Source organism: Mercenaria mercenaria, chromosome 8, assembly GCF_021730395.1.
Source record: "Mercenaria mercenaria strain notata chromosome 8, MADL_Memer_1, whole genome shotgun sequence".
NCBI lineage: Eukaryota > Metazoa > Mollusca > Bivalvia > Venerida > Veneridae > Mercenaria > Mercenaria mercenaria.
The window spans coordinates 68,238,662-68,266,533 of NC_069368.1; the positions used below are offsets into that span (position 1 = coordinate 68,238,662).

The following is a 27,872-nucleotide window of genomic DNA, read 5'->3' on the forward strand; positions in this document are numbered from 1 at the left end:
TTGTTATCTCCCCTGAATTGGAATTGGGAAGAAAATGAGTGACAGATTGCCAAGGATGAACGAAAAATACGGCAGCCCTCGGCGTATGCCTTATGCAAGTGGAAGTGACAGCATGATTTATACAGGAGAATACCAGAGCATCCCAGCACAGCGACCGCAACCCTCACAGTCAGGTAAATTAATTGTAAAATACATCTCAAGGTCAGCTGTCAAATGAAATGCAATTTTAGTCCCCAAATAATAGGACGTTTTGGGACAGCGTGATAGCTTTTTACTGTCGCTGTCTCTGTCACGTCTAAACTTAATCTAAATCCCCAATGGAATCCGTTGGGAACATTTTCTGATAGATAATCTACATGTACAAAACTATCTGTAATCAAAGAAGTATAAAATCAGCGAGCATGGAGTTACAAATTATTTGTACCTTTAAAACTACATTTAAAATACATGTTAGCTTCTAAAACAAAATTAGTTTAATGTAATATGGTCTTAAGACACGAAGTACACGCTTTTTTGCCATGGAAAGAAGCGTGGTCATACGGTGATAATTATTTTACCGATGAATAATTGCTTTCGCATACAAAATGGCGCGTGGAGAAAGCGCCACTCCCGGTAAACGAGATCTTGTTTTTTTGTCACGGGAGGTTGGCGAGATTTGCTCTATATGCCTTTCAAGTTGCCAATCTATTTATTTTTATAGCTCTTTGCTGTAATGAATTTACATCTTTCGTTCTTTGTGTAACAGTCTCAGGAAAAATGTGCAGCCTCAGCCGGGATCCGCTACACACCTTCCCTCTTATTGCGAGACATTGGCACTCTTGGCCAATGTCTTTCGCAGACTGTTAACCGAATTCAGATGCACACCCCGGCCAAACTGCTTTACCCCGCAATTGGGCTCCAAGGGTGAGCATCCCAGACGAGCCCCCAAATGTAACAGTCTCAGGAAAAATGTGCAGCCTCGACGGGGATTCGAACCTCGGACCTTCGGCTTACTGTGCAAGTGCTCTACCAATTGAGCTACCGAGGCCACCCGATACGAGAACCACTACATTTGAAAATGAATTTATGTTGACATTAAAGCATAAACCGTTGCTTTGCTGACATTTTATGAATGTAGATTCTATATTTTGTGTTTTATTTCTGCAATTTAATGTCATCGGCAGTCTGTACGCTGTCCCTCATCCGTCAACATTTTCCTTTAAACAATATCTCCTCCTAAACCACCAGTTCAATTTTGATGAAACTTCACAGGAATGATCCTTGGATGGTCCCCTTTCAAAAATATTCAAAGAACTGAATTCCACACAGAACTCTGGTTGCCATGGCAACCGAAAGGAAAAACTTAAAAAATCTTCTTGTCCAAAACCACAAAGCGTAGAACCTCGATATTTGGCATGTAACATCATCTAACGGTTCTCTATGAAATTGTTCAAATTATGCCCCTGGGGTGAAAAGAGGCTTTGCCCCGGGGGTGCCAAATTAAGAAATACAACATAATGTATCTCATTTAGTGATTTTGCTGAATAAATCATTGTTTGGAGTTCAGATGCGAAGGAATTATTATCACGAGGGCACAGCCCTCGTGATATAATGATACGCATATGAACGACAAACAACGATTTTATTCAAGAGCAAATCACTAAATTGGTTTCTTTTCCAGCATGCCGCTATATGCCATTTGATGCTATGACGTAATAATTGTGATGTCAGAACAGTGAATTGTTATATAATAATTCACTGTTTTCAGCCTTCTTTGTTTAATAGGAAAATGAATTGGATCGTGTTAGAATTTTACATAGACTTATATAGGGAAAAAACTTTAAAAATCTTCTTGTCTGAAACCACAAGACCTAGGCCTTTGATATTAGATATGTAGTATTACCAAGATTGTTCAAATTGTTACCATGGGGTGAAAAGAGGCCCTGCCCCGGGGGTCCCAAGTTTTACATAGTCTTCAGGGGTTTTTTTCGGCCGTTTTTATAGCCGTTATTCGGCTATATTCCCAATGCCAAAAAGTATGTTTTTTTCTCAAAATGACTGCAAAAATTCCAAATCTACATTCTGAAAAAAATTTCATCAAAATTGCACAAAAATTGTCCAAATTATGGACAATTTTATAATGGAAGTATGTTAAAGATGTTCTAAAATGTGAAACAAGTGTATGAGAAAGTCCTTTAACACATCCTTACTTTATCCTATGGGACTAAATATTTCCCAAATTGGAACATTTACGCGACAAAATTCCCAATTTTGGGGGTATAGGCTATGTTCCCAAATTAGCTAGAAAAAACCCTGGTGTTATACAGGAAAAAACATTAAAAAATCTTCATGTCTGAAACTGCAAGGCCTTAGGGCTTTTGATATTTGGTATATTGCATTGGTCCTCTACCAAGGTTATTCAAATTACGCCCCTGAGTTGAAAAGAGGCCCCACCCAAGGGGTCCCAAGTTTTACATAGACTTATATAAGAAAAAAGCTTTAAAAATCTTCTTGTCTGAAACCACAAGGCCTAGGCCTTTGATATTTAGTCTGTAGCATTGCCTGGTGGTCCTCTACCAAGATTGTTCAAATTATGCCCCTGGGGTGAAAAGAGGCCTTGCCCTGGGGGTCCCAAGTTTTACATAGACTTATATAGGAATAACTTTTTTTAATCTCCTTAAAAAATCTTATCTGAAAGTTCAAGGCCTAGGCCTTTGATATTTGGTATGTAGCATTGCCTAGTGGATCTCTAACAAGATTGATCAAATTATGTCCCTGGGGTGAAAAGAGGCCCTGCCCCGGGGGTCACTTGTTATATGAGATATATAGGAAAAATTACTTCAAAAGTTTTCAGATCATATTTCCTAGACTGTTTAATTATAATTACCTGATGACCCCAAGTGATTAGGGGTCACTTGACTGTGACCTTGACCTACTGACCTACTTTTTTGTTTTTAGCTCATCTGAGCACAAAGTGCTCAGGGTGAGCTATTGTGATCGCTCAACGTCCGGCATCCGTCCATCTGGCATCTGTCCACACTTTCCTTTAAACAACATCTCCTCCTAAACCACTAGGCCAATTTTGATGAAACTTCACAGGGATGTTCCTTGGATGGTCTTCTTTAAAAAAAATTCAAAGAATTGAATTTGATATTTGGTATGTAGCATCATCTAGTGATCCTCTACCAAGTTTGTTCAAATTATACCCCTAGGGTCAAATATGGCCCCGCCCCGGGGGTCACATGGTTTATATAGACTTATATAGGGAAAAACTTTGATAATCGTCTTGTCCAAAACCATAGGGCCTAGGGCTTTGATATTTGGTATGTAGCATCATCTAGTGCTCCTCTACCAAGTTTGTTCAAATTATACCCCTAGGGTCAAATATGGCCCCGCCCCGGGGGTCACATGGTTTATATAGACTTATATTGGGAAAAACTTTGATAATCGTCTTGTCCAAAACCATCGGGCCTAGGGCTTTGATATTTTATATATAGCATTATCTAGTGGTCCTCTACCAAGATTGTTCAGATTATCCCCCTGGGGTCAAATATTGCCCCATCCCAGGGAGCTCATGGTTTAAATAGACTTGTACAGGGGAAAACCTTTAAAAAAATTATTGTCTTAAACCATAAGGCCTAAGATCTTAGATATTTAGTATGTGTTATGCTCTAGTGGTTCTCTACCAAAATTGTTCAAATCATGACCCTTGGGTCAATATAGGCCACGTTCGGATGGTCCCTTGTTTTACATAGACTTAAATGTTTTTGAAACAGCGGCAAAGAAATTTGGACCACAAGCATAATGTTTGATACAGATTTCAATATTCATTTTGAATTGTCTTAATCATGACCTACTGACCTACTTTCTTGTTTTTGAAGATACAGCATAGAGATTTGGACCAGTTTATAACTTTTGATACTGATTTTAATGGTCATCTTTAATATACTTAACCCTGAATTACTGACCTACTTTCTTGTTTTTTGAAGCTACAGCAAAGAAATTTGGACCACCAGTTTAATTTCTAAACAGATTTCAGTAGTTCTCTTGAATAATCTTTACCATGACCTACTCACCTAGTTTTTGTGAGTGAAGCTTAAGCAAAGAAGTTTGTTTAAGCAAGCAACTAAACTCCGGTGAGCAGTATAGGGCCATCATGGCCCTGTTGTTGTTTAAGATACAGCCTTGAAATTTGAATGACATAAACAGTTTTGCACAGCGATCTTAAGACTGACTTTCAGTGACCATGAATGTGGCCTACTGACCTACTTTCTTAATATTTTTAGCATCAGTTTGACATTTGAAACATGTAGCTCATATTACTCAGGTGAGCGATTTAAGGGTCATCATGACCCTCTTGTTTATTATATAACATTACTTCCTATAGGACCTTTTACTGCATGGTCGCAGTCTTCAAAAGTGTCACAGAAACATTTTAAAGCCAGACAGGGACTTGAACCTTGGGTCTCAAGGTAGATCTATACATAGAGCTCCGAATTCGGCTATCCCTGTTGGGCCTCAGTCAATACATGCGATCAGCTATTTAGACAGAGTAAAGGCTATGACTAGGGTCTAGAAATACCATTCTTAGTGTAAAAGGCTGGCAAAGAGGGACAGGGTGATAACTTTTAACAGTCGCTGTCCTGTAACCACACACACAGGGATAGGAATGATAAAATAGCAGAGCATAAAATAATCCATCTTGATAAATCAAAATAGTATAGCCAATCATTCTGATGCTCTAGTCTGACTGAGCAAACCAGCCACCTACACATTTTCTACCCATTTCAATGATTAGATCTTATTATGTGACATCAGCGGAAGCACCCAAAATGTTTGAAAACTGGGTGAGAAAACTTTGCAGTCAGTTCAGGGCTGGAACCCAGGACCCCTTGCTTACAGAGCAAGTTTTCTACCAACTGAGGTAACCTGTTGCATGACACAGTAATATTCTCCTTATATCCCTTGCAGCAATGCAAATTAATTTTCTCTTGTTTGATTGCTTTTTTAGAACAAATGAAGAAAGTTGCAGGAATGGCAATCGGAATTGGAAGGTATGTTTTTATGCTGTCTTAAAAATTTGGAGAAGCTGACAAATAATAGTTGCAACAACTCCATGTTGTCTAACATGCTACTTCACAGCAACCACTGCCAACTGGCTAGAATTCAGTGCTTCATTACTGTGGAAAGATACACATATTATAAGCAAATATTCTATTCAAATTATTTAATGCAGAGTTATGGCTGTTTAGTTGTAATTTTTAGCTCGACTTTTCAAAGAAAAAGTAGAGCTATTGCACTCACCCCAACGTCGGCGTCACCGTTGGTTAAAGTTTTTGATAAAGTCAAATGTCTCTGTTACTATCTAAGCTTTTGACTTGAAACTTATTCAGTTATTTACTATCAATGTCTGCACCAGGAGAAACAATCCCATAACTCTGATTTGAACTTTGACAGAGTTATGCCCATTTTTAACTTAAAATTTTTTTTTGTTGAAGTTTTTGATAAAGTCAAATATCTCTGTTACTATCAAAGCTTTTGACTTGAAACTTAAAATAGTTATTTACTATCAAAGTCTGCATCAGGAGAAACAATCCCCATAACTCTGATTTGAATTTTGACAGAGTTATGCCCCTTTTTAACTTAGAATTATTTGGTGAAAGTTTTTACTGGCAAAGCTTTAATTCAGAGTCAAACACTGAGAAAAGTCAAGCGTGCTGTCTTATTGACAGCTTTTGTTAGATAATGTTGTCTGAACTTGTATCTTTAAGTATTATTGGTTTAATCTCACTGGAACTTCTTATGAAGTAATATCAAATTAAGCCTAATGTTATATTTATAAAAGTGGTTTATGATAGATATTGTACACCAAGTTGCGGCAGTTTGATTTTAGTTAGACTGTTCTAAGAATAGTTAGAGCTATTTTATTCACCCATTTGTAGCTTTCACTGTCATCGTCAGCATCACACCTTGGTTAAAGTTTTACATGCAAGCTTATATCTGAGCTGATATTTTGCATGTAAGTTGCTGTAATAAAATTTTGATTGTAATAAATTGTAATCAATTACTCCTTTACATTGGTCTTGGCAAGTTATGGCCCTTATTCAACTTACATGTTTTTGAAAAACTAAGCACACTGTCTTACGAACAGCTCTAATTGTTACATGTACGTAGAAATTCTTGTCAGGACTTTATCTCCAAAACCTCTCGTCTTAGGACTGTTAACTAAATCAGAGTATGATATTGAACACTTGCTTTATACTGTAAGTCAACACTAATACTAATTACTAGCCCTGTGCACTAATGATCCCTTTCATTTCAGTACCTGGGCGTTCGAGTTCATTTCGCATCCATTTATAGTAATGAGAAGATCTTGCCAGGTATCGAAAACTTATTACATTACAGTCTTTTTGTTTAACCCAAGTCTAACATTACTCTGCTATATTTCTCAGGGATGTCATTTTTCCTCTTTTTAGCTCACCTGTCACATAGTGACAGGGTGAGCTTTTGTGATCACCCTTTGTCCGTCGTCCGTCCGTCCGTCGTCCGTCCACAATTTCTTGTCTGCAAGATAGTGGTTTCATTTATGATTTTATTTTAACCAAACTTGCACACAACTTGTATCACCATAAGATCTTGGTTCCTTTCTTGAACTGGCCGGATCCCATTATGGGTTCCAGAGTTATGGCCCCCGAAAGGGCCAAAATTAGCTATTTTGACCTTGTCTGCACAATAGCAGCTTCATTTATGATTTGATTTTTACTAAACTTGCACACAACTTGTATCACCATAAGATCTTGGTTCCTTTCTTGAACTGGCCAGATCCCATTATAGGTTCTAGAGTTATGGCCCCTGAAAGGGCCAAAATTAGCTATTTTGACCTTGTTTGCACAATAGCAGCTTTATTTATGATTTGATTTTTACTAAACTTGCACACAACTTGTATCACCACAAGATCTTGGTTCTTTTCTTGAACTGGCCAGGTTCTATTATGGGTTCCAGAGTGATGGCCCCTGAAAGGGCCAGAATTAGCTATTTTGACCTTGTCTGCACAATAGCAGCTTCATTTATGATTTGAATTTAATCAAACTTGCATTAAACTTGTGTCACCATAAGATCTCAGTTCCTTTCTTGAACCGGCCAGATCCTTTAATGGGTTTCAGAGTTATGGCCCCTGAAAGGGCCAAAATTAACTATTTTGACCTTGTCTGCACAATAGCAGCTTCATTTATGATTTTATTTTAACCAGACTTGCACACATTAACTTATATCACCACAAGATCTTGGTTCCTTTCTTAAACTGGCCTGATTCCATTATGGGTTGCAGAGTTATGGCCCCTGATAGGGCCAGAATTAGCTATTTTGACCTTGTCTGCACAATAGCAGCTTCATTTATGATTTGAATTTAATCAAACTTGCACAAAACTTGTGTCACCATAAGATCTTAGTTCCTTTCTTGAACCGGCCAGATCCCATAATGGGTTTCAGATGGGCCCCTGATAGGGCCAGAATTAGCTATTTTGACCTTGTCTGCACAATAGCAGCTTCATTTCTGGTTTGATTTTAACCAAACTTGCACACAACTTGTATCACCATAAGATCTCGATTCCTTTTTATATGCCCGAAGGGATGTGTTATGTTATCGCCTCAGTGTCTGTCTGTCTGTCTGTTGGTTAGCAATTTCCCTTCCGCTCTGTAACTCGTGAACCCCATGAAGGATTTCAAAGAAACCTGACACAAATGTTCACCTCATTGAAATGATGTGCAGAGCGCATGTTTCGGATGGCTCACTTCAAGGTCAAGGTCACGCTTAGGGGTCAAAGGTCATATGACTTTGTTTTGTGTGTATATTGCTCTGCATTTGCGTTGCATAATGCAGTGCTCTTGTTTTTATTTGGCAGATCCTACTTTTGTTCACTTACAATATTTTTTTTGAATTACTTCCCATTTATGTTACTATAAATAGCTTATTTAGTATTTTTTTTATTATTAGCCATAGTGAAAAACCGAGACCACTTTTCTGTGGTACAACATGGATGGTACCTCCAATTTTTAGGTGTACCATTAAGAAAATTTCAACTATATTTTCTCATGATTCTTTTGATTGATCTTGATTATGATTTCTTGACCTTCTTGTCCTTAAGTGCAATGATAACAGGTGAGCGATATAGGGCCATTATGGCCCTCTTGTTAGCTGGTCTCCTCAGTTTGAAATTAAAGTTATCAGATTTGGTAAGATATGTGCAAAAATTGTAATATTGTTAAAAGGAGTAGATGGTATTCTCTGATTTCCTCTTTTTTGGTCAGAGGGCATTCTCATCCCTGATTTCTAAAATGGACTGGTCCATCATTCAATATGGGCAGTATCATTTATTATTCGTAGGGGTGTTCACGGAAAATGTACTGACTGAATAGCGAACAGTGCAGACAATCATCAGCCTGCACGGACTTGCAGGTTGATCTTGGTCTGAGTGGTCGCAAAGGCAGAATTACTTGTAACCAGCAGGCTAAAGTTTAAATGAGCCACGCCATGACATAGTGGGTTTGCGACCAGCATGGATCCAGACCAGCCTGCGCATCCGCACAGTCTGGTCAGGATCCATGCTGTTCGCTAACAGTTTCTGTAATTAAAATAGGCTTTGAAAGCGAACAGTATGGATCCTGACCAGACTGCGCGGATGTGCAGGCTGTCCTGGATCCATGCTGGTCGCAAAGCCACTATGTTGGTTTTCTCATGGCACAGCTCATATGCTGTTTATCATCATTATTTATGTTATGGCAATTCTGCTAACCTAAGTTAGACTCACCAGCGTTCTTGGGTTTTATGCCGTAAATATTGACTTTTCTCTGCAGGCAACTGACAACTTGTCAGCATGACTGAGAGGTACAGGATGAACTACACTTGACAAAATGTCTTTTGTCAGATTTGTCACACAGAGCATACTTTGTGCATGGGGATCATGTTTCATAGTCTTGTGAGAACTCTGTATGATGTTAACCTTTAGCGTGCTGGCGTCAAGTAATTCTGCCTTTGCGACCTGAGTGCAAACTGTTCGCTATTCAGTCAATAAATTTTAATTGAACACCCTTTCAAATAATTAATGGCACTGAATGATGCACCAGTCCATTTTAGAAATATAGCAGGGTAAAGGTTAAATGATACAGTTTTGAGCCAACATCAAATGATTAAAATTAAGTGCTTGCCTCCAGTATGGTTGTCGACAGAAGTAATAGTATAAATATTATTTGTATGATAAAAAGTACTGTCTGTAACTGTTAAAGTTATTATATTTTACTTCCGTTCTTTACTGTATACTTCACAAAATACATAGCTTTTCCATTAATAGATATTCCATAGAATGTACGGGTGCTTGTTCTAAATACATGTACTAATAAATGAAAACAAAAGCTTTGAGAGACGTCTGTAGGCATGTTCCTTACATGTAAACACTGGACCTTGTTTGGAATTAAACTGTGATTACGGATTCATTTCTATGTCAGATGAAAAAATTTCTGATGACTATGAGTCATTTTATTTTATTTTGTGGGTACTTAAGAACTGTTATATAATCATATTATATCAAATTACTTTTACTTAAAGAGAATTCTGATGTAGAATTGAAAGTTTAAACCTAAATTTTTGTGATATATATTTTCAGATTTTCTATCCAGCACAGAGTACACATTTGTTACCTATAACAGTAGTCCCTTTAATGATGAAACTCAACAGAAATAAGGTATGATAACAAATTCTATTGTTGAATTATGATACATGCACTCATTTTTTTTTTTTTTTTTTAAGAAAGATTCAACATACCCAGCACACTACATCTCGGTATGTATTTAATGCATGTGTCACAAGCTTGAGGCTTATACAAAGGGAAATAAATAGTTCAAGTATATAGTACTTATAGGTTAAATGCATGAGTTCTATAGCAGAAATATTGCACACCTTTATGAGCTCAATATTATTCCACGAAAGAACAAGTGCATATTTCTCGATGCAAGTCTAATAATCTTTTTATTAGCTGATCTGATTTTTTGAAAAAAAATGATGAGTTATTGTCATCACTTGGTTGGCGTTGGCGTTGCCTGGTTAAGCTTTATGTTTAGGTCAGCTTTTCTAGTTATTGCTTTGAAACTTGCAACACTTGTTCACCATCAATAGCTGACTCTATACAGCAAGAAACATAACTCCATCCTGCTTTTTGCAAAAATTACGGCCCCTTTTGGACTTAGAAAATATCAGATTTCTTGCTTAAGTTTTATGTTTAGGTCAACTTTTCTCCTAAATTAACAAAGCTATTGCTTTGAAACTTGCAACACTTGTTCACCATCAAGAGCTGACTCTGTTCAGCAAGAAACATAACTCCTGCTTTTTGCAAGAATTATGGCCCCTTTTGGACTTAGAAAATCAGATTTCTTGGTTAAATTTTGTGTTTAGGTCAGCTTTTCTCCTAAACTATCAAACTTTTCCTTTAATACTTGCAGCACTTGTTCACCATCAAGAGCTGACACTGTTCAGCAAGAAACATAACTCCTGCTTTTTGCAAGAATTATGGCCCCTTTTGGACTTAGAAAATCAGATTTCTTGGTTAAGTTTTGTGTTTAGGTCAGCTTTTCTCTTTTCCTTTAATACTTGCAACTCTTGTTCACCATCAAAAGCTGACTCTGTACAGCAAGAAACATAACACCATCCTGCTTTTTGCAAGAATTATGGCCCCTTTTGGACTTAGAAAATATCAGAATTCTTGGTTAAGTTTTGCGCTTAGGTCAACTTTTCTCCTTAACAGTCAAAGTTATTGCTTTAAAACTTGGAGCAGTTATTCGCCATTAAAAGCTGACTCTGCACAGCAAGTACCGAAGCAAGAGCTGTAACTCTATATTGCTTTTTGCAAGAATTATGGCCCCTTTTGGACTTAGAAATGGGTAGGAGAATATTTCTATTATACAGAGACAAATAAATCAGATGAATCTGCACCCACAAGGCGGTGCTCTTGTTACATATGCATCTACACTTAAAATTATATGAATGATAGAAATTTGTTATTAAACCTGAGTGAAATTGAAAATATTGTAGTTAAAGAACTTTTAACGCAACGACATACATGAAACTGATGTCACAAATGACTTCACACACCCGATACAAAATTTAAACGTCGGTATGTTTGAGTTTTTGAATGAGTATTTAATAAACATCATATACAAAATGTAACATTGTTTATTCATGAATATGACCTTGTTTGGTTAGGTAAAAAAATTATTACAACTTGTGCATAAATGTCATGTGTATACATTTCTAAAATGACTCTTAGTTTTTGCAAATTTCCAATATTAGTGACAGCTTATGAAATGCTTACTGTCACTATATTGTGAGCTATTTTCTAAAAAATATCACTTTCAACATCAAAATATTGGTTACAGATTCACAAATTTTTTTTATAAAAATTACACCAGAACTTTAAGATATGTTTTAGGGTAGTCATCCAACTCAAAAATAATTTACAATCAGACATTCATTGACAACTCATAATTCTTGAATAGCAAAGAAACTTTATGACAAAGGACTTGTTCATAATGAATGTAAAAGATGAAAGTGTTAATTTTGGTGTTTGTTCTGTACCTATGATAATTTGGAAATGATTAATGAAACAGTTACTAAGATTTTCATGCTTTGTATATGATGTTTTATTAGATCAGACATCATTGTAATAAAAGTTAATTATTTTACTGATTGTCATTAACATTGGAAATTTTCAAACATTTTGGGCCATTCTCTTATGTAAATGTTACGTACCCCTTTATAGAACTAATTATACAAAGGATGTGTATTTCTATCAGAAATTATTTTGCTGATTCAGCTTCTGTAAGATCAGAGGTAGCCCCCTTTTCTTTATAGAGATTTGAGTATAAATTACAAAGTTCTGGCTATGTCAGTGTAAATTTTTATATGCCCGAAGGGACATATTATGTTATGATGCCAGTGTCCGTCTGTCCGTTAGCAATTTCATGTCAGCTCTGTAACTCTGGAATCCCTTGAAGAATTTTGAAGAAACTTGACACAAATGTTCACCACATCGACGACATGCAGAGCACATGTTTTGAATGGCTCACTTCAAGGTCAAGGACACGATTAGGAGTCAAATGTCTTATGATTTTGTTTCGTGTCCGCTCTGTAAGTCTTTAAGAATTTTAAAGAAACTTGACACAAAATGTTCACCACATCGAGATGACATGCAGAGCGCATGTTTCAGCTGGCTCGCTTCAAGGTCAAGGTCACACTTAGGAGTCAAAGGTAATACCTTCGGGCGTGTATTGCTCAGCATTGCTTTGCTCTTGTTGTACTATAATGTATATATTTTCAGCCCCCAGTATCCATGTATAAAGGATTTGTGAGCAATCTGTTATGTAGAGGCTTGACTATGATCAGTGAAAATGTGATAAACGAGTTCACCAACTGGCCACTGTAAGTTCTTACTTGCATTATCCCTTAGAGAGAAATGAAATAAAGCATTAATACTTGCAGAAGTAAATATCTTTTTTTGTCTTACTTTCCTTTTTTTGAAAAAAGGGAGCAGTTGTGTGATAGACACATTGCTTTTTAGCTCACCTGAGCAATGCTCAGATGAGTTTTTCTGATCGCTCAATGTCTGGCGTCCGTCTGTTGTCTGTCCGTCAACATTTAGCTTGTGTATGCGATAGAGGCTGTATTTTTCAACTGATCTTCATGAAATTTGGTCAGAATGATTACCTTTATGAAATCTAGGCCGAGTTCGAAAATGGATCATCTGGGATCAAAAACTAGGTCACTAGGTCAAATCAAAGAAAAACCTTGTGTATGCGATAGAGGCTGTATTTTTCAATTAATCTTCATGAACTTTGGTCAGAATGAATACCTTGATGAAATCTAGGCCGAATTTGAAAATGGGTCATCTGGGGTCAAAAACTAGGTCACTAGGTCAAATCAAAGAAAAACCTTGTGTATGCGATAGAGGCTGTATTTTTCAACTGATCTTCATGATTTTTGTCAGAATGATTGCCTTGATGAAATCTAGGCCGAGTTCAAAAATGGGTCATCTGAGGTCAAAAACTAGGTCACTAGGTCAAATCAAGGAAAAACCTTGTGTATGTGATAGAGGCTGTATTTTTAGCTCACCTGTCACAAAGTGACAAGGTGAGCTTTTGTGATCGCGCGGTGTCCGTCGTCCGTCCGTGCGTACGTGCGTCCGTGCGTCCGTAAACTTTTGCTTGTGACCACTCTAGAGGTCACATTTTTCATGGGATCTTTATGAAAGTTGGTCAGAATGTTCATCTTGATGATATCTAGGTCAAGTTCGAAACTGGGTCACGTGCCGTCAAAAACTAGGTCAGTAGGTCTAAAAATAGAAAAACCTTGTGACCTCACTAGAGGCCATATATTTCACAAGATCTTCATGAAAATTGGTCAGAGTGTTTATCTTGATGATATCTAGGTCAAGTTCGAAACTGGGTCACGTGCCTTCAAAAACTAGGTCAGTAGGTCTAAAAATAGAAAAACCTTGTGACCTCTCTAGAGGCCATATATTTCACAAGATCTTCATGAAAATTGGTCAGAATGTTCACCTGATGATATCTAGGTCAAGTTCGAAACTGGGTCACGTGCCTTCAAAAACTAGGTCAGTAGGTCAAATAATAGAAAAACCTTGTGACCTCTCTAAAGGCCATATTTTTCATGGGATCTGTATGAAAGTTGGTCTGAGTGTTCATCTTGATGATATCTAGTTCAGGTTCGAAAGTGGGTCACGTGCGATCAAAAACTAGGTCAGTAGGTCTAAAAATAGAAAAACCTTGTGACCTCTCTAGAGGCCATATATTTCATGAGATCTTCATGAAAATTGGTCAGAATGTTCATCTTGATGATATCTAGGTCAAGTTCGAAAGTGGGTCACGTGCCATCAAAAACTAGGTCAGGATGTCAAATAATAGAAAACCCTTGTGACCTCTCTAGAGGCCATATTTTTCATGGGATCTGTATGAAAGTTAGTCTGAATGTTCATCTTGATGATATCTAGGTCGAATTCGAAAGTGGGTCACGTACCTTTAAAAACTAGGTCAGTAGGTCAAATAATAGAAAAACCTTGTGACCTCTCTAAAGGCCATATTTTTCATGGGATCTGTATGAATGTTGGTCTGAATGTTCATCTTGATGATATCTAGGTCAAGTTCGAAACTGGGTCAACTGCGGTCAAAAACTAGGTCAGTAGGTCTAAAAATAGAAAAACCTTGTGACCTCTCTAGAGGCCATACTTGTGAATGGATTTTCATGAAAATTGGTCAGAATGTTCACCTTGATGATATCTAGGTCAGTTTTCAAACTGGGTCACGTGCCATCAAAAACTAGGTCAGTAGGTCAAATAATAAAAAAACCTTGTGACCTCTCTAGAGGCCATACTTTTCATGGGATCTGTATGAAAGTTGGTCTGAATGTTCATCTTGATGATATCTAGGTCAAATTTGAAACTGGGTCAACTGCGGTCAAAAACTAGGTCAGTAGGTCTAAAATTATTAAAATCTTTTGACCTCTCTAGAGGCCATATTTTTCAATGGATCTTCAGGAAAATTGATCTGATGTTCACCTTGATGATATCTAGGTCAGTTTCGAAACTGGGTCACGTTCCGTCAAAAACTAGGCCAGTAGTATAAAAATAGAAAAACCTTGTGACCTCTCTAGAGGCCATATTTTTCATGAGATCTTCATGAAAATTAGTGAGAATGTTCACCTTGATGATATCTAGGTAAAGTTCAAAACAGGGTCACGTACCTTCGAAAACTAGGTCAATAGGTCAGATAATAGAAAAACCTTGTGACCTCTCTAGAGACCATATTTTTCAATGGATCTTCATGAAAATTGGTCAGAATTTTTATCTTGATAATACCTAGGTCATGTTCAAAACTGGGTCACTATGTCAAATAATAGAAAAAACGACGTCATACTCAAAACTGGGTCATGTGGGAAGAGGTGAGCGATTCAGGACCATCATGGTCCTCTTGTTCAATTAATCTTCATGAATTTTGGTCAGAATGATTACCTTGATGAAATCTAGGCCAAGTTCGAAAATGGGTCATCCGGGGTCAAAAACTAGGTCAGTAGGTCAAATCAAAGAAAAACTTTGTGTATGCAATAGAGGCTGTATTTTTCAACTGATCTTAATGAAATTTGGTCAGAATGATAACCTTGATAAAATCTAAGCCAATTTCGAAAATGGGTCATCTGGGGTCAAAAACTAGGTCACTAGGTCAAATCAAAGAAAAACCTTGTGTATGCCATAGAGGCTGTATTTTTCAATTGATCTTCATGAATTTTGGTCAAAATGATTACCCTGACGAAATCAAGGCCAAGTTCGAAAATGGGTCATCCGGGGTCAAAAACTAGGTCACTAGACCAAATCAAAGAAAAACTTTGTGTATGCGATAGAGGCTGTATTTTTCAACTGATCTTAATGAAATTTGGTGAGAATGATAACCTTGATAAAATCTAGGCCAAGTTCGAAAATGGGTCATCTGGGGTCAAAAACTAGGTCACTAGATCAAATCAAAGAAAAACCTTGTGTATACGATAGAGGCTGTATTTTTCAATTGATCTTCATGAATTTTGGTCAGACTGATTACCTTGATGAAATCTAGGTCAAATTCGAATATGGGTCATCCCGGGTCAAAAACTAGGTCACTATGTTTAATCAAAGAAAAACCTTGTGTATGCGATAGGGGCTGCATTTTACATCGGATCTTCATGAAATTTAATCAGAATGTTTGTCTATATGAAATATAGGTGGAGTTTGAATATGGGTCATTTAGGATCAAAAACTAGGTCACCCGGTCAAATTAAAGAAAAACTTTGGGTACGCAATAGGGGCTGCATTTTACACTGGATATTCATAAAATTTAGTCAGAATGATTGCCTTGACGAAATCTAGGTCAAGCTAGAATATGGGTCATCTGTGGTCAAAAACTAGGTCACTAGGTCAAATCAAAGAAAAACTTTGTGTATGCAATAAAAACTGTATTTCTCATTGATCTTCATGAAATTTGGTCAGAATGATTGCCTTGATGAAATTAAGGTCAAGTTTGAATATGGGTCATTCGGGGTCAAAAACTAGGTCGCTAGGACAAATCAAAGAAAAATATTATGTATGCGATAGAGGCTGTATTTTTCAGTTGATGTTGATGAAATTTAGTCAGAATGATTGCCTTGATCAAATCTAGGTCAAATCCGAATGTAGGTCATCTTGGCTCAAAAACTAGATCACTTGGTCAAATTGAAGAGAATGCTTGTTTACACTTAAGAGACCACATTTTTGGTCCAATCTTAATGAAAATTGGTCAGAATATTTGTTTCCATGAAATCACTAGGTCAAACATGTTTACACTGTTATGGTGTGTTTCTCAGGTGAGCGGCCTTGGGCCATCTAGGCCCTCTTGTTACTAGTCCCTGTTGTGACAAGTACATATCAATCAGGAGTTGTAACTGCCTGCTCTTGTAGGATACACATGCTTGCTTTTTTTTTCAATTTCTTCATCAACTGTCAAAATTTAATGCATGTCAGACTACTTTTATGGTAGTAACTTCTACTTTGTGAATATATTCTAGGTCCTTCTTTGTAGAAATTGCCCTTATTTCTCATGAGAGAGCAAGATATCAGTTAAAAATCTTGCACAGTATAATTGTTACCTAAATATACAAATTATTATACAGTGTTTCCACAATTTCTTTTAATGCTTTTATACTTCAATAATCTGTGAACTTTGAAAATTTATTAAAAGCTAAAGCTTTAAATATAATTATACTTTGTTTTTTTCTTTGCAGTCATAGTTCTTCATACAGTTCCTTAAAGAAGCACTGTCTACATTTGCTATTAAAATGGTAAGTACATAGTATTTGTTGAAAGGAAAGTTCAGTTTATTCAAAATTGTAAGTATGTAATACATGACATTGTATAATTGGTTGGTTTGTTTTGGATTTAATGCTGTTTTTCAGCAGTATTTCAGTTTTGTAACAGAGGGCAGTTAACCTAACTGGTGTTCCTGTATTCTGTACCAGTACAAACCTGTTCTCGACAAGTAACTGCCAACTTCCCCAATGTGAATCAGAGGTTGAGGACAAATTTAGACACAATGTCTGTTATCAAATTGTCAAGGAAAATTCATGTGCCGCCCGGAGATCGAATTCATCACCATTGAGTGATTGGTAGATGTGCACTATTGAGCTAAGCTGGCAAGCACATGTATAATTAGCCTCCAACTGGTATTTCAATGGAGGGGACTTTTAGTTTGCCCTGATCTGCCAGCCAGACAGCCAGCCAGGAGCCAGCCAGCACCTTTGACAATTTTAAAAGTACAAGAGAGTTTTCCATGAAACTTGATACATAGATGAAAGAAAATATAGCTAGATAAAGGGCAATATGAATACATGTAATAAGTGTTTTATTCTTCTGTGACAGCTAGAAATGTGATTGCTATAGCAACAGAAGTTGTACATGTTGTATTGCAATCATATAAAATTGCAGAATTACACTCAATCTCATAGAGGACTTTCATTGTTGGGCAAAAATCTTGTAAAATCACATTTGTGACATTATTGAGTTGCTATAAGTAAGCTTTTGGTATCTTCAGACATTTGTTCAGCTATTTTTGAAGTGGTAAATTTTCAGTAATACTGAGCTCTGTTAAACTGGTTAGTTCACAGATTTACACAGGAAGTGTAGATTAAAATGAAATATTCAGTTTATATTGCTTGAAAAAACTGTTCTGAAAACATATTTTAAGGATTGTTGACCATTACTTGGAAAATTGAACATGCTTGAACAAATCAGAAACAATTTGTACCATACTGAAAAATTGTTTATATTCATTGGGTTTATATAGTTGCTTCAGTTCAAACTATTACATTCCAGTTAGCTTCCATTTATTTTATCATTAAAAATTGATATCCATGCATTCATACCCCTATGAAATAGCTATTTTGGCCAGCACCATGACAATTTGTGAGCTAAATTTAATGATTTTACAATGTCTGACTGTTGTCACATTTCTTTATAACAACACAATTTTATATTTCAGGTCAGGATTCTTTATAACAACACCATTTTACGTTAGCAGTTTTGTAGAGACTGTGCAGGTATAGTTCAGTTTTTACTTTCCGATAGAATACATTAGAAAATGATCCCCTGAATTATTCATCCAAGAACTTTGAATGGCTTATAAGTAACAATGCTGACTTGAGAGGTCACAAGTTTGGTCTGTTCAGCTGGTATAGTGAAGGACTATGAATTTAGAGGTCACAAGTTTGGACTGTTCAGTAGGTGTGGTGCAGGACAGAAGTTTAATCCTCTGGTGAGGTGAATGTTTTCTGTGACAGTTTGACAGAAGACAGGATGTCTGAAGTCATGTGTTCACCTCTGATACATGTGGGGAAGTTGTTAGTTTGGCTTCCTTAACATATCTTACATCCATTAAAACCCACATTAAACTAAAAACACTTTATCCCAGTGATTCAAAACTTTACTAGACAGGCAGGAGTTTGGCATTCAACCCTTAGAACTAAACTTATTTACAACCTTTGTAAACATAAATGATAACTGAAGCTTTATTAGGTTTTTAAAATATTTTTAGCTCACCTGTCACATAGTGACAAGGTGAGCTTTTGTGATCACGCAGCGTCCGTCGTCCGTCCGTGCGTGCGTCTGTGCGTAAACTTTTGCTTGTGACCACTCTAGAGGTCACATTTTTTGTGGGATCTTTATGAAAGTTGGTCAAAATGTTCATCTTGATGATATCTAGGTCAAGTTCGAAACTGGGTCACGTGCCTTCAAAAACTAGGTCAGTAAGTCTAAAAATAGAAAAACCTTGTGACCTCTCTAGAGGCCATATATTTCACAAGATCTTCATGAAAATTGGTCAGAATGTTCACATTGATGATATCTAGGTCAAGTTCGAAACTGGGTCACGTGCCTTCAAAAACTAGGTCAGTAGGTCTAAAAATAGAAAAACCTTGTGACCTCTCTAGAGGCCATATATTTCACAAGATCTTCATGAAAATTGGTCAGAACGTTCATCTTTATGATATCTAGGTCAAGTTCGAAACTGGGTCACGTGCCTTCAAAAACTAGGTCAGTAGGTCAAATAATAGAAAAACCTTGTGACCTCTCTAAAGGCCATATTTTTCATGGGATCTGTATGAAAGTTGGTCAGAATGTTCACCTTGATGATATCTAGGTCAGGTTCAAAAGTGGGTCACGTGCCATCAAAAACTAGGTCAGTAGGTCAAATAATAGAAAAACCTTGTGACCTCTCTAGAGGCCATATTTTTCATGAGATCTGTATGAAAGTTGGTGTGAATGTTCACCTTGATGATATCTAGGTCAAGTTCGAAAGTGGGTCACGTGCCTTCAGAAACTAGGTCAGTAGGTCAGATAATAGAAAAACCTTGTGACCTCTCTAGAGGCCATATTTTTCATGGGATCTGTATGAAAGTTTTTTTTTATTATTTATTGTTTTCCCTTCATGTACATCATACAGACAATAACAATAACATTACATAATACATATACAATTTTACCAACTAGTTTTATATATCGAATACATGTCTCCTTCTATTGTTTTTCATTTTTATACCATGAGGCTCATATATTATCATTTGTTTAATGTACATCAGGAAATTTCTTGAAATCTCACATCAATCTCACACTCACCCTCAAACATACACATTTTCATACAAAACAACCTCCCACGCAAATCATACACACACTCACACATATCCCTATATCTGTATGAAAGTTGGTCTGAATGTTCATCTTGATGATATCTAGATCAAGTTCGAAAGTGGGTCATGTGCCGTCAAAAACTAGGTCAGTAGGTCAGATAATAGAAAAACCTTGTGACCTCTCTAGAGGCCATACTTGTGAATGGATCTCCATAAAAATTGGTCAGAATGTTCATCTTGATGATATCTAGGTCAAGTTCGGAAGTGGGTTACGTGCCGTAAAAAACTAGGTCAGTAGGTCAAATAATAAAAAACCTTGTGACCTCTCTAGAGGCCATACTTTTCATGGGATCTGTATGAAAGTTGGTCTGAATGTTCATCTTGATGATATCTAGGTCAAGTTTGAAACTGGGTCAACTCGGTCAAAAACTAGGTCAGTAGGTCAAAAATTATTAAAATCTTTTGACCTCTCTAGAGGCCATATTTTTCAAGGATCTTCATGAAAATTGATCTGAATGTTCACCTTGATGATATCTACCTTCGAAAACTAGGTCAGTAGGTCAAATAATAGAAAAACCTTGTGACCTCTCTAGAGACCATATTTTTCAATGGATCTTCATGAAAATTGGTCAGAATTTTTATCTTGATAATATCTAGGTCAAGTTCAAAACTGGGTCACATGAGCTCAAAAACTAGGTCACTATGTCAAATAATAGAACAAACGACGTCATACTCAAAACTGGGTCATGTGGGAAGAGGTGAGCGATTCAGGACCATCATGGTCCTCTTGTTTATTTAATGTTTCTAAATTTGATTCCAGAGTTACGGTGCTAACGAACCACCAACCCTGTTAGACTTTTTGTTAGAAGGATGTAACCGTCTCCTTGGTCGAGGTGTTCACCAGGCAGCATGGATTATACCTATGTGGCAACTACTTATACCTACAGCAACATTCAAACTGTGTCAGTATTGTGTTTATACACTGGCATCCTATGCTGTACTGAGGGCAAAGTCAGAGAAGCAGCTAGAAAACTCAGTATGTATAACTTAATTTTATAACAATATAGGTGGGGGGTTTTCATTTGTGTGTATTGGACTTGTCTTGCAGAGTTAACTTTACAGGTATCGTTTCTCCCACCTGTTAGTTTCTAATTTGGTAGTTTTTGTAAAGACATATGTATTTCCTGTGTGTTTCTGCTCGTGACATGGTCCATTTGTCCCAAGTAAGAAACGCTGATTGAAATGAAAAAGTTGGTGGGCCATTCTTTTGAAAAAACATGTCAGAATTAGTGAGAACTGTGACCAGTCTCAAACCTCAGACAATTGATTGGTTTTTTAAGCATGAATTTTAAATCAAACATTGGTGAATCTTCTTTCTAAGACTGCTTGCAAATCTCAGTTTTTAGCTCGACTCATGGAAGAAAAAGTAGGGCTATTGCACTCGCCCTGTTGTCAGCATCACCATTGGTTAAAGTTTTTGATAAATTCAAATATCTCTGTTACTTTCAAAGCTCTTGACTTGAAACTTAAAATAATTATTTACTATCACAGTCTTCACAAGGAGAAACAACCCCATAACTCTGGTTTGAATTTGACAGGGTTATGCTCCTTTTTAACTTAGAACTTTTTGGCTAAAGTTTTTGATAAAGTCAGATATCTCTGTATCTATCAAAGCTTTTGACTTGAAACTTAAAATAATTATTTACTATCACAGTCTTCACAAGGAGAAACAATCCCATAACTCTGGTTTGAATTTTGGCAGAGTTATGCCCTTTTTTAAATTAGAATTTTGTGTTTAAAGTATGAAGTTTTTACTGGCAAAGCTCTTATTCAGAGTCAAGCACTGAGAAAAGTCAAACGTGCTGTCTTACAAACAGCTCTTGTTTAACTTTAGACCATGAACTACTAGAAATTAACATGGTTAATTAAATGACTATAAGAAACTAATAAACTGTTGCAAACCAACTTTTACTGTCATACTTTCCAAAATAATTTTTATACTGCATGACAATAGGTAGGGATATAAAGTGGAGGCTGGAAACAGAAATTGCATAACTGGATGGTTGCATATTTAACCTTTAGCCTGCTAGATTTCTAAAATGGACTGGTCCATCATTCAGTTTGGACAATACCATTTATTATTCAAAGGGGTGTTCAGCCGCCTCGGTAGCCTAGTGGTAGAGCGTCCGCTTCGAGTGCGGGAGGTCGTGGGGTCGATCCCCGGCCGCGTCATACCAAAGACGTGAAAAATGGTACTAGCAGCTTCCTCGCTTGGCGCTCAGCGTTAAGGGGATAGTGCTAGGACTGGTCAGCCCGGTGTCAGTATAATGTGACTGGGTGGGGTATCATGCCACGTGTCTACGGCGTGATATTCCAGTGAGGCAGCACTATAAAGTTGGGCATTGTGCTCACTGCTACAAGTAGACACCGTCGTTTATATGACTGAAAAATTGTTGAAAAAGACGTTAAACCCGAACACACACACACACACACACACACACACTCAAAGGGGTGTTCACTGAAAATTAACTGACTGAACAGCAAACAGTGCATACCATAATCAGTCTGCACAGTGCTTTTAAAATGGGACTTTCTGAAAGCTTCACACAATTTAAGCAAAAACTTCGGAATTCTTTTCATTGAGTTAATACAGATTAGAAATAAGATTCATAAGTTAAGACTAACTTTTCACTTGAAAAAGTTATGTGTGTAATTTACTTAATTACATGTAAATGAAATAATATCTTATTTCTTCAGGATAATTCATCGCCAGTAGATAGCGATGTTTCGACAATTTCTTTGTATGATCAACAGTTTCCAATTCTGTTAGCAACTTTTACTGGAACATTTCTTGCCGATCTAGTTTTATACCCCTTTGAAACGGTACTTCATAGACTGTACATTCAAGGGACCAGGGTACTTATAGACAACATGGACACTGGATGTGAAGTTTCTGGAATATCTACACAATACACAGGGGTTTTAGACTGTTTTAGATCTATAATTATTGAAGAAGGTTTTCTTGGTCTCTACAGAGGATTTGGTGCATTCATTCTACAGTTCTCTATTTACGCAGCAGGGCTCAAGATCGTGCAATATCTTTTCGAAAAGATTTCCAAGTCAGACTATTCAAACAGTTTAAATGGAAATGGACATCGGCACATGCCACAAAGAAGGTTTTGAGGAATAGAAGATTAAGTACTTGCATTTGTGATTTAGTGCGTTAGTGTTTGAAAAAAGTGCTTGAAAAGTGCTTGAAATATCTTTTATCTATAAACCGCATATTGATTGAACCTCAAGTGCTTTCATGAAAAAAGTGCTTTGATTCCACTAGACCTTGAATAATACTTAGCATTGTCCTTGTTTCATTGTTAATTGATTTTCTGAATTTGACATACAAAGAGGACTTTATAGTATTGCTTAAATTTGCTTTGAAAATGCATGAAAATTAACAAGATTACCAGTACAGAGCAGGTCTCAGAAAAGTAACAATTTTTCCACTTAAGCATAAAAGAAACTTTATCTAAAATTTTGGAATGGATAGAAATGTACCGAGGAGTATTTGCTTTTCAGCATTGATAAAACTGTGTATGAAAAAGTTAATATGGTACAGATCTTTCACTAATTGTTGTGATAATGTTGTGTTTTCTGCTACAAATTGTTGTTAACTTATGTGAGTATGTTTTGTTTCAAAAAGCGTCATAGAACAGTTGATGTGATTGGTAAAGTATTGATTTTTGTCTAATGAGATATACATTTGTGGATAAAATCAAAGTGATATTCTATGGGGGGAGACATATTGTTTTGCCCTGTCCATCCATTCGTCCGTCTGTCAACTTCATTTCCGATCAACAACTGGATAACCATTTGACCTAGAACCTTCAAACTTCATAGAATGGTAGGGCTTAGAGTAGACAACCCCTATAGTTTTTGGGGTCACTCAATCAAAGGTCAAGGTCACAGGGGTCTGAACATGGAAAACTGTTTCTGATCAATAACTTGAGAACTACTTGACCCAGAATGTTGAAACTTTGTAGAATTTTTGGACATTTGATTTGGGATCACTACATCAAAGGTTAAGAACATGGGAAACCGTTTCTGATCAATAACTTAAGAACCACTTGACCCAGAATGTTGAAACTTAATAGGATGATTGGACATACAGAGTAGATGACCCCTATAGATTTTGGGATCACTCCTTCAAAGGTCAAGGTCACAGGGGCCTGAACATGGAACACTTGACCCAGAACATTGAAACTTCATAGGATAATTGGACATGCTGAGTAGATAATCCCTATTGCATTTCAGTCACTAAGCCAACCATCAATGTCTCTTTGAGTTTTGCTCCTGTCCCCGATTGACTTCTTGCCTATTACTACTATGCTTTGGGGGAGACATGCGCTTTTTTACAAAAGCATATTCTAGTTAAATTTCAAACACATGTTGGTCCTGTTCCCACCCTTACATACTAACATTATCTTGTATTTGGTTCTTGAGAAAATGAAGAAGAAATTATTACAGAGTTTACAGATATCCCATGCACATCATTCACTTATTTTTAGCTCATTTGATTTTTTGAAAAAAAATGATGAGTTATTGTCATCACTTGAGCGGTTGTCGGCGTCGGCGTCGGCGTCGGTGTCGGCGTCGGCGTCTGCGTCGGCGTTGCCTGGTTAAGTTTTATGTTTAGGTCAGCTTTTCTCCTAAACTATCAAAGCTATTGCTTTGAAACTTGGAATACTTGTTCACCATCATAAGCTGACCCTGTATAGCAAGAAACATAACTCCATCTTGCTTTTTGCAAGATTTATGGCCCCTTTTGTACTTAGAAAATATCAGATTTCTTGGTTAAGTTTTATGTTTAGGTCAACTTTTCTCCTAAACTATCAAAGCTTTTGCTTTGAAACTTGGAATACTTGTTCACCATCATAAGCAGACCCTGTACATCAAGAAACATAACTCCATCTTGCTTTTTGCAAGAATTATTGCCCCTTTTGGACTTAGAAAATCAGTTTTCTTGGTTAAGTTTTATGTTTAGGTCAGCTTTTATCCTAAACTATCAAAGCTATTCCTTTAAAACTTGCAACACTTGTTCACCATCATAAGCTGACCCTGTACAGCAAGAAACATAACTCCATCCTGCTTTTTGCAAGATTTATGGCCCCTTTTGGACTTAGAAAATATCAGATTTCTTGGTTAAGTTTTATGTTTAGGTCAACTTTTTCTCTTAAACTATCAAAGCTATTGCTTTAAAACTTGCAACTCTTGTTCACCATCATAAGCTGACCCTGTACAGCAAGCAACATAACTCCATCCTGCTTTTTGCAATAATTATTGCCCCTTTTGGACTTAGAAAAATCATTTTCTTGGTTGAATATTATGTTTAAGTCAACTTTTCTCATAAACTATCAAAGCTATTGCTTTAAAACTTGCAACAGTTTTTCACCATCATAACTGGACACTGTACATCAAGAAACATAACTCTATCCTGCTTTTTGCAAGAGTGATGGCCCTTTTTAGACTTAGAAAATCATGGGTAGGACAATATTTCTATTATACAAAAAAAAATCAGATGAGCGTCAGCACCCGCAAGGCGGTGCTCTTGTTAGATACTAAGTTTAAAGATATCCTATGATTATCTTCCACTAAACTATTTTATATTTAAATATTTACCTCTGATGTAGAAAATCTTCATTAAATATATTTAACTTTACTGAATATATAATGTAATTACACATGTAGAGCATCCTTTATTTTTAAATGCCATGCATTAACAGTCCATTGTTTAAAAAACTCCCAGACACTTGCGAAGACAAAGTTGTCCAACTGACTGTTCAGTGTATGTGCGTGCATGCATGTGTTCGTCTGGATTTGTTTGTCCGGACCATAACTTTGACATGCATGGAGCAATCTTGTTTATATTTGGCTTGAATGTTAACTTCAGTGAGACAGAGTGTCCTGCGCAAACCCCAGGTTCCTATCTCAAAGGTCAAGGTCACAGTTGGAGGTCAAATGTCATGTCAGATCTTGTCCAGTCCATAACTTTGACATGCGTTGAGAAATCTTGTTAATATTTGGCATACATGTTTAACTCAATGAGATGGAGTGTCATGTGCAAACCCCAGGTTCCTATCTCAAAGGTCAAGGTCACAGTTAGGGGTCAAAGATCATTTTAGAGCTTGTCCAGGCCATAACTTTGAGAAGTATGGCGCGGTCTTTTTCATCGTCATAAATGTTCACTTCTGTGAGACAGAGTGTGATGCGCAAACCTCAGGTCCCTGTCTCAAAGGTCAAGGTCACACTTGGGGGTCAAAGGTCATTTTAGAGCCTGTCCAGGCTGTAACTTTGCCATGCATAAAGCAATCTCTTTAGCTCATCTGATTTTTTTGGAAAAAAATGATGAGTTATTGTCATCACTTGATAGGCGTCTGAGTTGGCGTTGCCTGGTTAAGTTTTATGTTTAGGTGAGTTTTTCTCCTAAACTATCAAAGCTATTGCTTTAAAACTTGCAACACTTGTTCACCATCAATAGCTGACCCTATACAGCAAGAAACATAACTCCATCCTGCTTTTTGCAAGAATTATGGCCCCTTTTGGACTTAGAAAATATCAGATTCCTTGGTTAAGTTTTATGTTTAGGTCAACTTTTCTCCTATTAAAGCTATCAAAGCTATTGCTTATAAACTTGCAACACTTGTTTACCATCAAAAGCTGACTCTGTACAGCAAAAAACATAACTCCATCCTGCTTTTTGCAAGAATTATGGCCCCTTTTGGATTCAGAAAATCAGATTTCTCGGTTAAGTTTTGTGTTCAGGTCAGCTTTTATCCTAAACTATCAAAAGCTATTGCTTTAAAACTTACAACACTTTTTCACAATCAACAGCTGACTTGGACTTGGAGAAAATATCAGATTTCTTGGTTAAGTTTTGCTTTTAGGTCAACTTTTCTCCTTAATGGTCAAAGTTATTGCTTTAAAACTTGGAGCAGTTATTCGCCATTAAAAGATCACTCTGCACAGCAAGCACTGTAACTCTACATTGCTTTTTGCAAGAATTATGACCCCTTTTAGACTTAGAAAATCATTGGTATGACAATATTTCTATTATACAGAGACAAAAAAATCAGATGAGCGTCTGCACCCGCAAGGTGGTGCTCTTGTTTTTATTTGGCATAAATGTTTGCCTTAATGAGACAGACTGTCACATGCAACTCCCAGACCCCTACCTCAAAGGTCATGGTCATACATGGAGGTCAAAAGTCAAAACTTGGTCAGTTTTCCTTGTTTGGGCTGTAACTCAGCCATGGATTGAGGGTTTCTTAAACTTTACACAATGAGACAGTCTGTCAGGCATAAGTACTTGAAAGGTCAAGGTCACACTTAGGGGTCAAAGGTCAAAAGTTGATGCAGTTTCTCTTGTCTGGGCTGTAACTTAGCCATAGATGAAGATGTTCTTAAATAACCATCTAGTTTTATGTTGTTGATAATTTTTCTGGAAAATAGGTTTGGCTGGCCAGTTTCTTGAGTTTTACTGTACTAGGTTTCTGAGGGAAGCAATAGGTCAGGTGGGTGATACAGGGCCTTCATTGCTCTTTTGCCTAGGTTCTTAACTTTGACAAATGCCTTCTTTCCTTTGACAAGGTTGTATTCAGGGGTATAAATCACATTTAGTGGTAGCTCTCATTTTTCTTATTTTTAAGGTGAAAAAATAATTATCATCAGTCTATTTAGACATTCAAAGCATTTTCTGTTCTTTCATCTGTCCCCTTAACTTTGACATGTACAGAGCAGTCTTTATATAGTTTGCTTTAATGTAACCCTCAGTGAGACAGAGTGTTGCGTGCAAACCCCAGATCTTTTTCTTAAAGGTCAAGGTCACACTTGCTTGTCAAAGGGACAGAGTGCCATGCTTTAATACCAGGCCCTTATCTTGAAAGGTCATGGTCACACTGAGGATTCAAAGATCATATTAGGTCTTGTCCAGGCCATAACTTGACATGCATTGAGTTATTTTTTTTTAAATGTTTGCCGCAATGATATGCCATGTGGCACACAAACCCCAGACCCTTATATTAAAGGTCAAACTTAGGGGTCACAGGTCCGTTCAGGGTTTGTCTAGGTTGTAACTTCAATATGCATAGAGCAATCCCATTTT

General features: G+C 36.9%; 1 protein-coding gene across 1 annotated transcript; it reads left to right on the forward strand.

The window, feature by feature from the left end:
* The first annotated feature begins 2 nt into the window (after positions 1-2).
* Positions 3-27,809, forward strand: LOC123566154 (mitochondrial outer membrane protein SLC25A46-like). The gene is made up of 10 exons (XM_053550126.1): positions 3-173; positions 4,991-5,033; positions 6,302-6,359; positions 9,639-9,716; positions 12,345-12,445; positions 16,823-16,879; positions 18,076-18,133; positions 20,538-20,753; positions 22,475-27,740; positions 27,796-27,809. Exons 1-9 carry the CDS (start codon positions 35-37, stop codon positions 22,898-22,900), a joined length of 1,176 nt encoding a protein of 391 aa, XP_053406101.1. The 5' UTR covers positions 3-34; the 3' UTR covers positions 22,901-27,740; positions 27,796-27,809.
* The last annotated feature ends 63 nt before the right edge of the window (positions 27,810-27,872 follow it).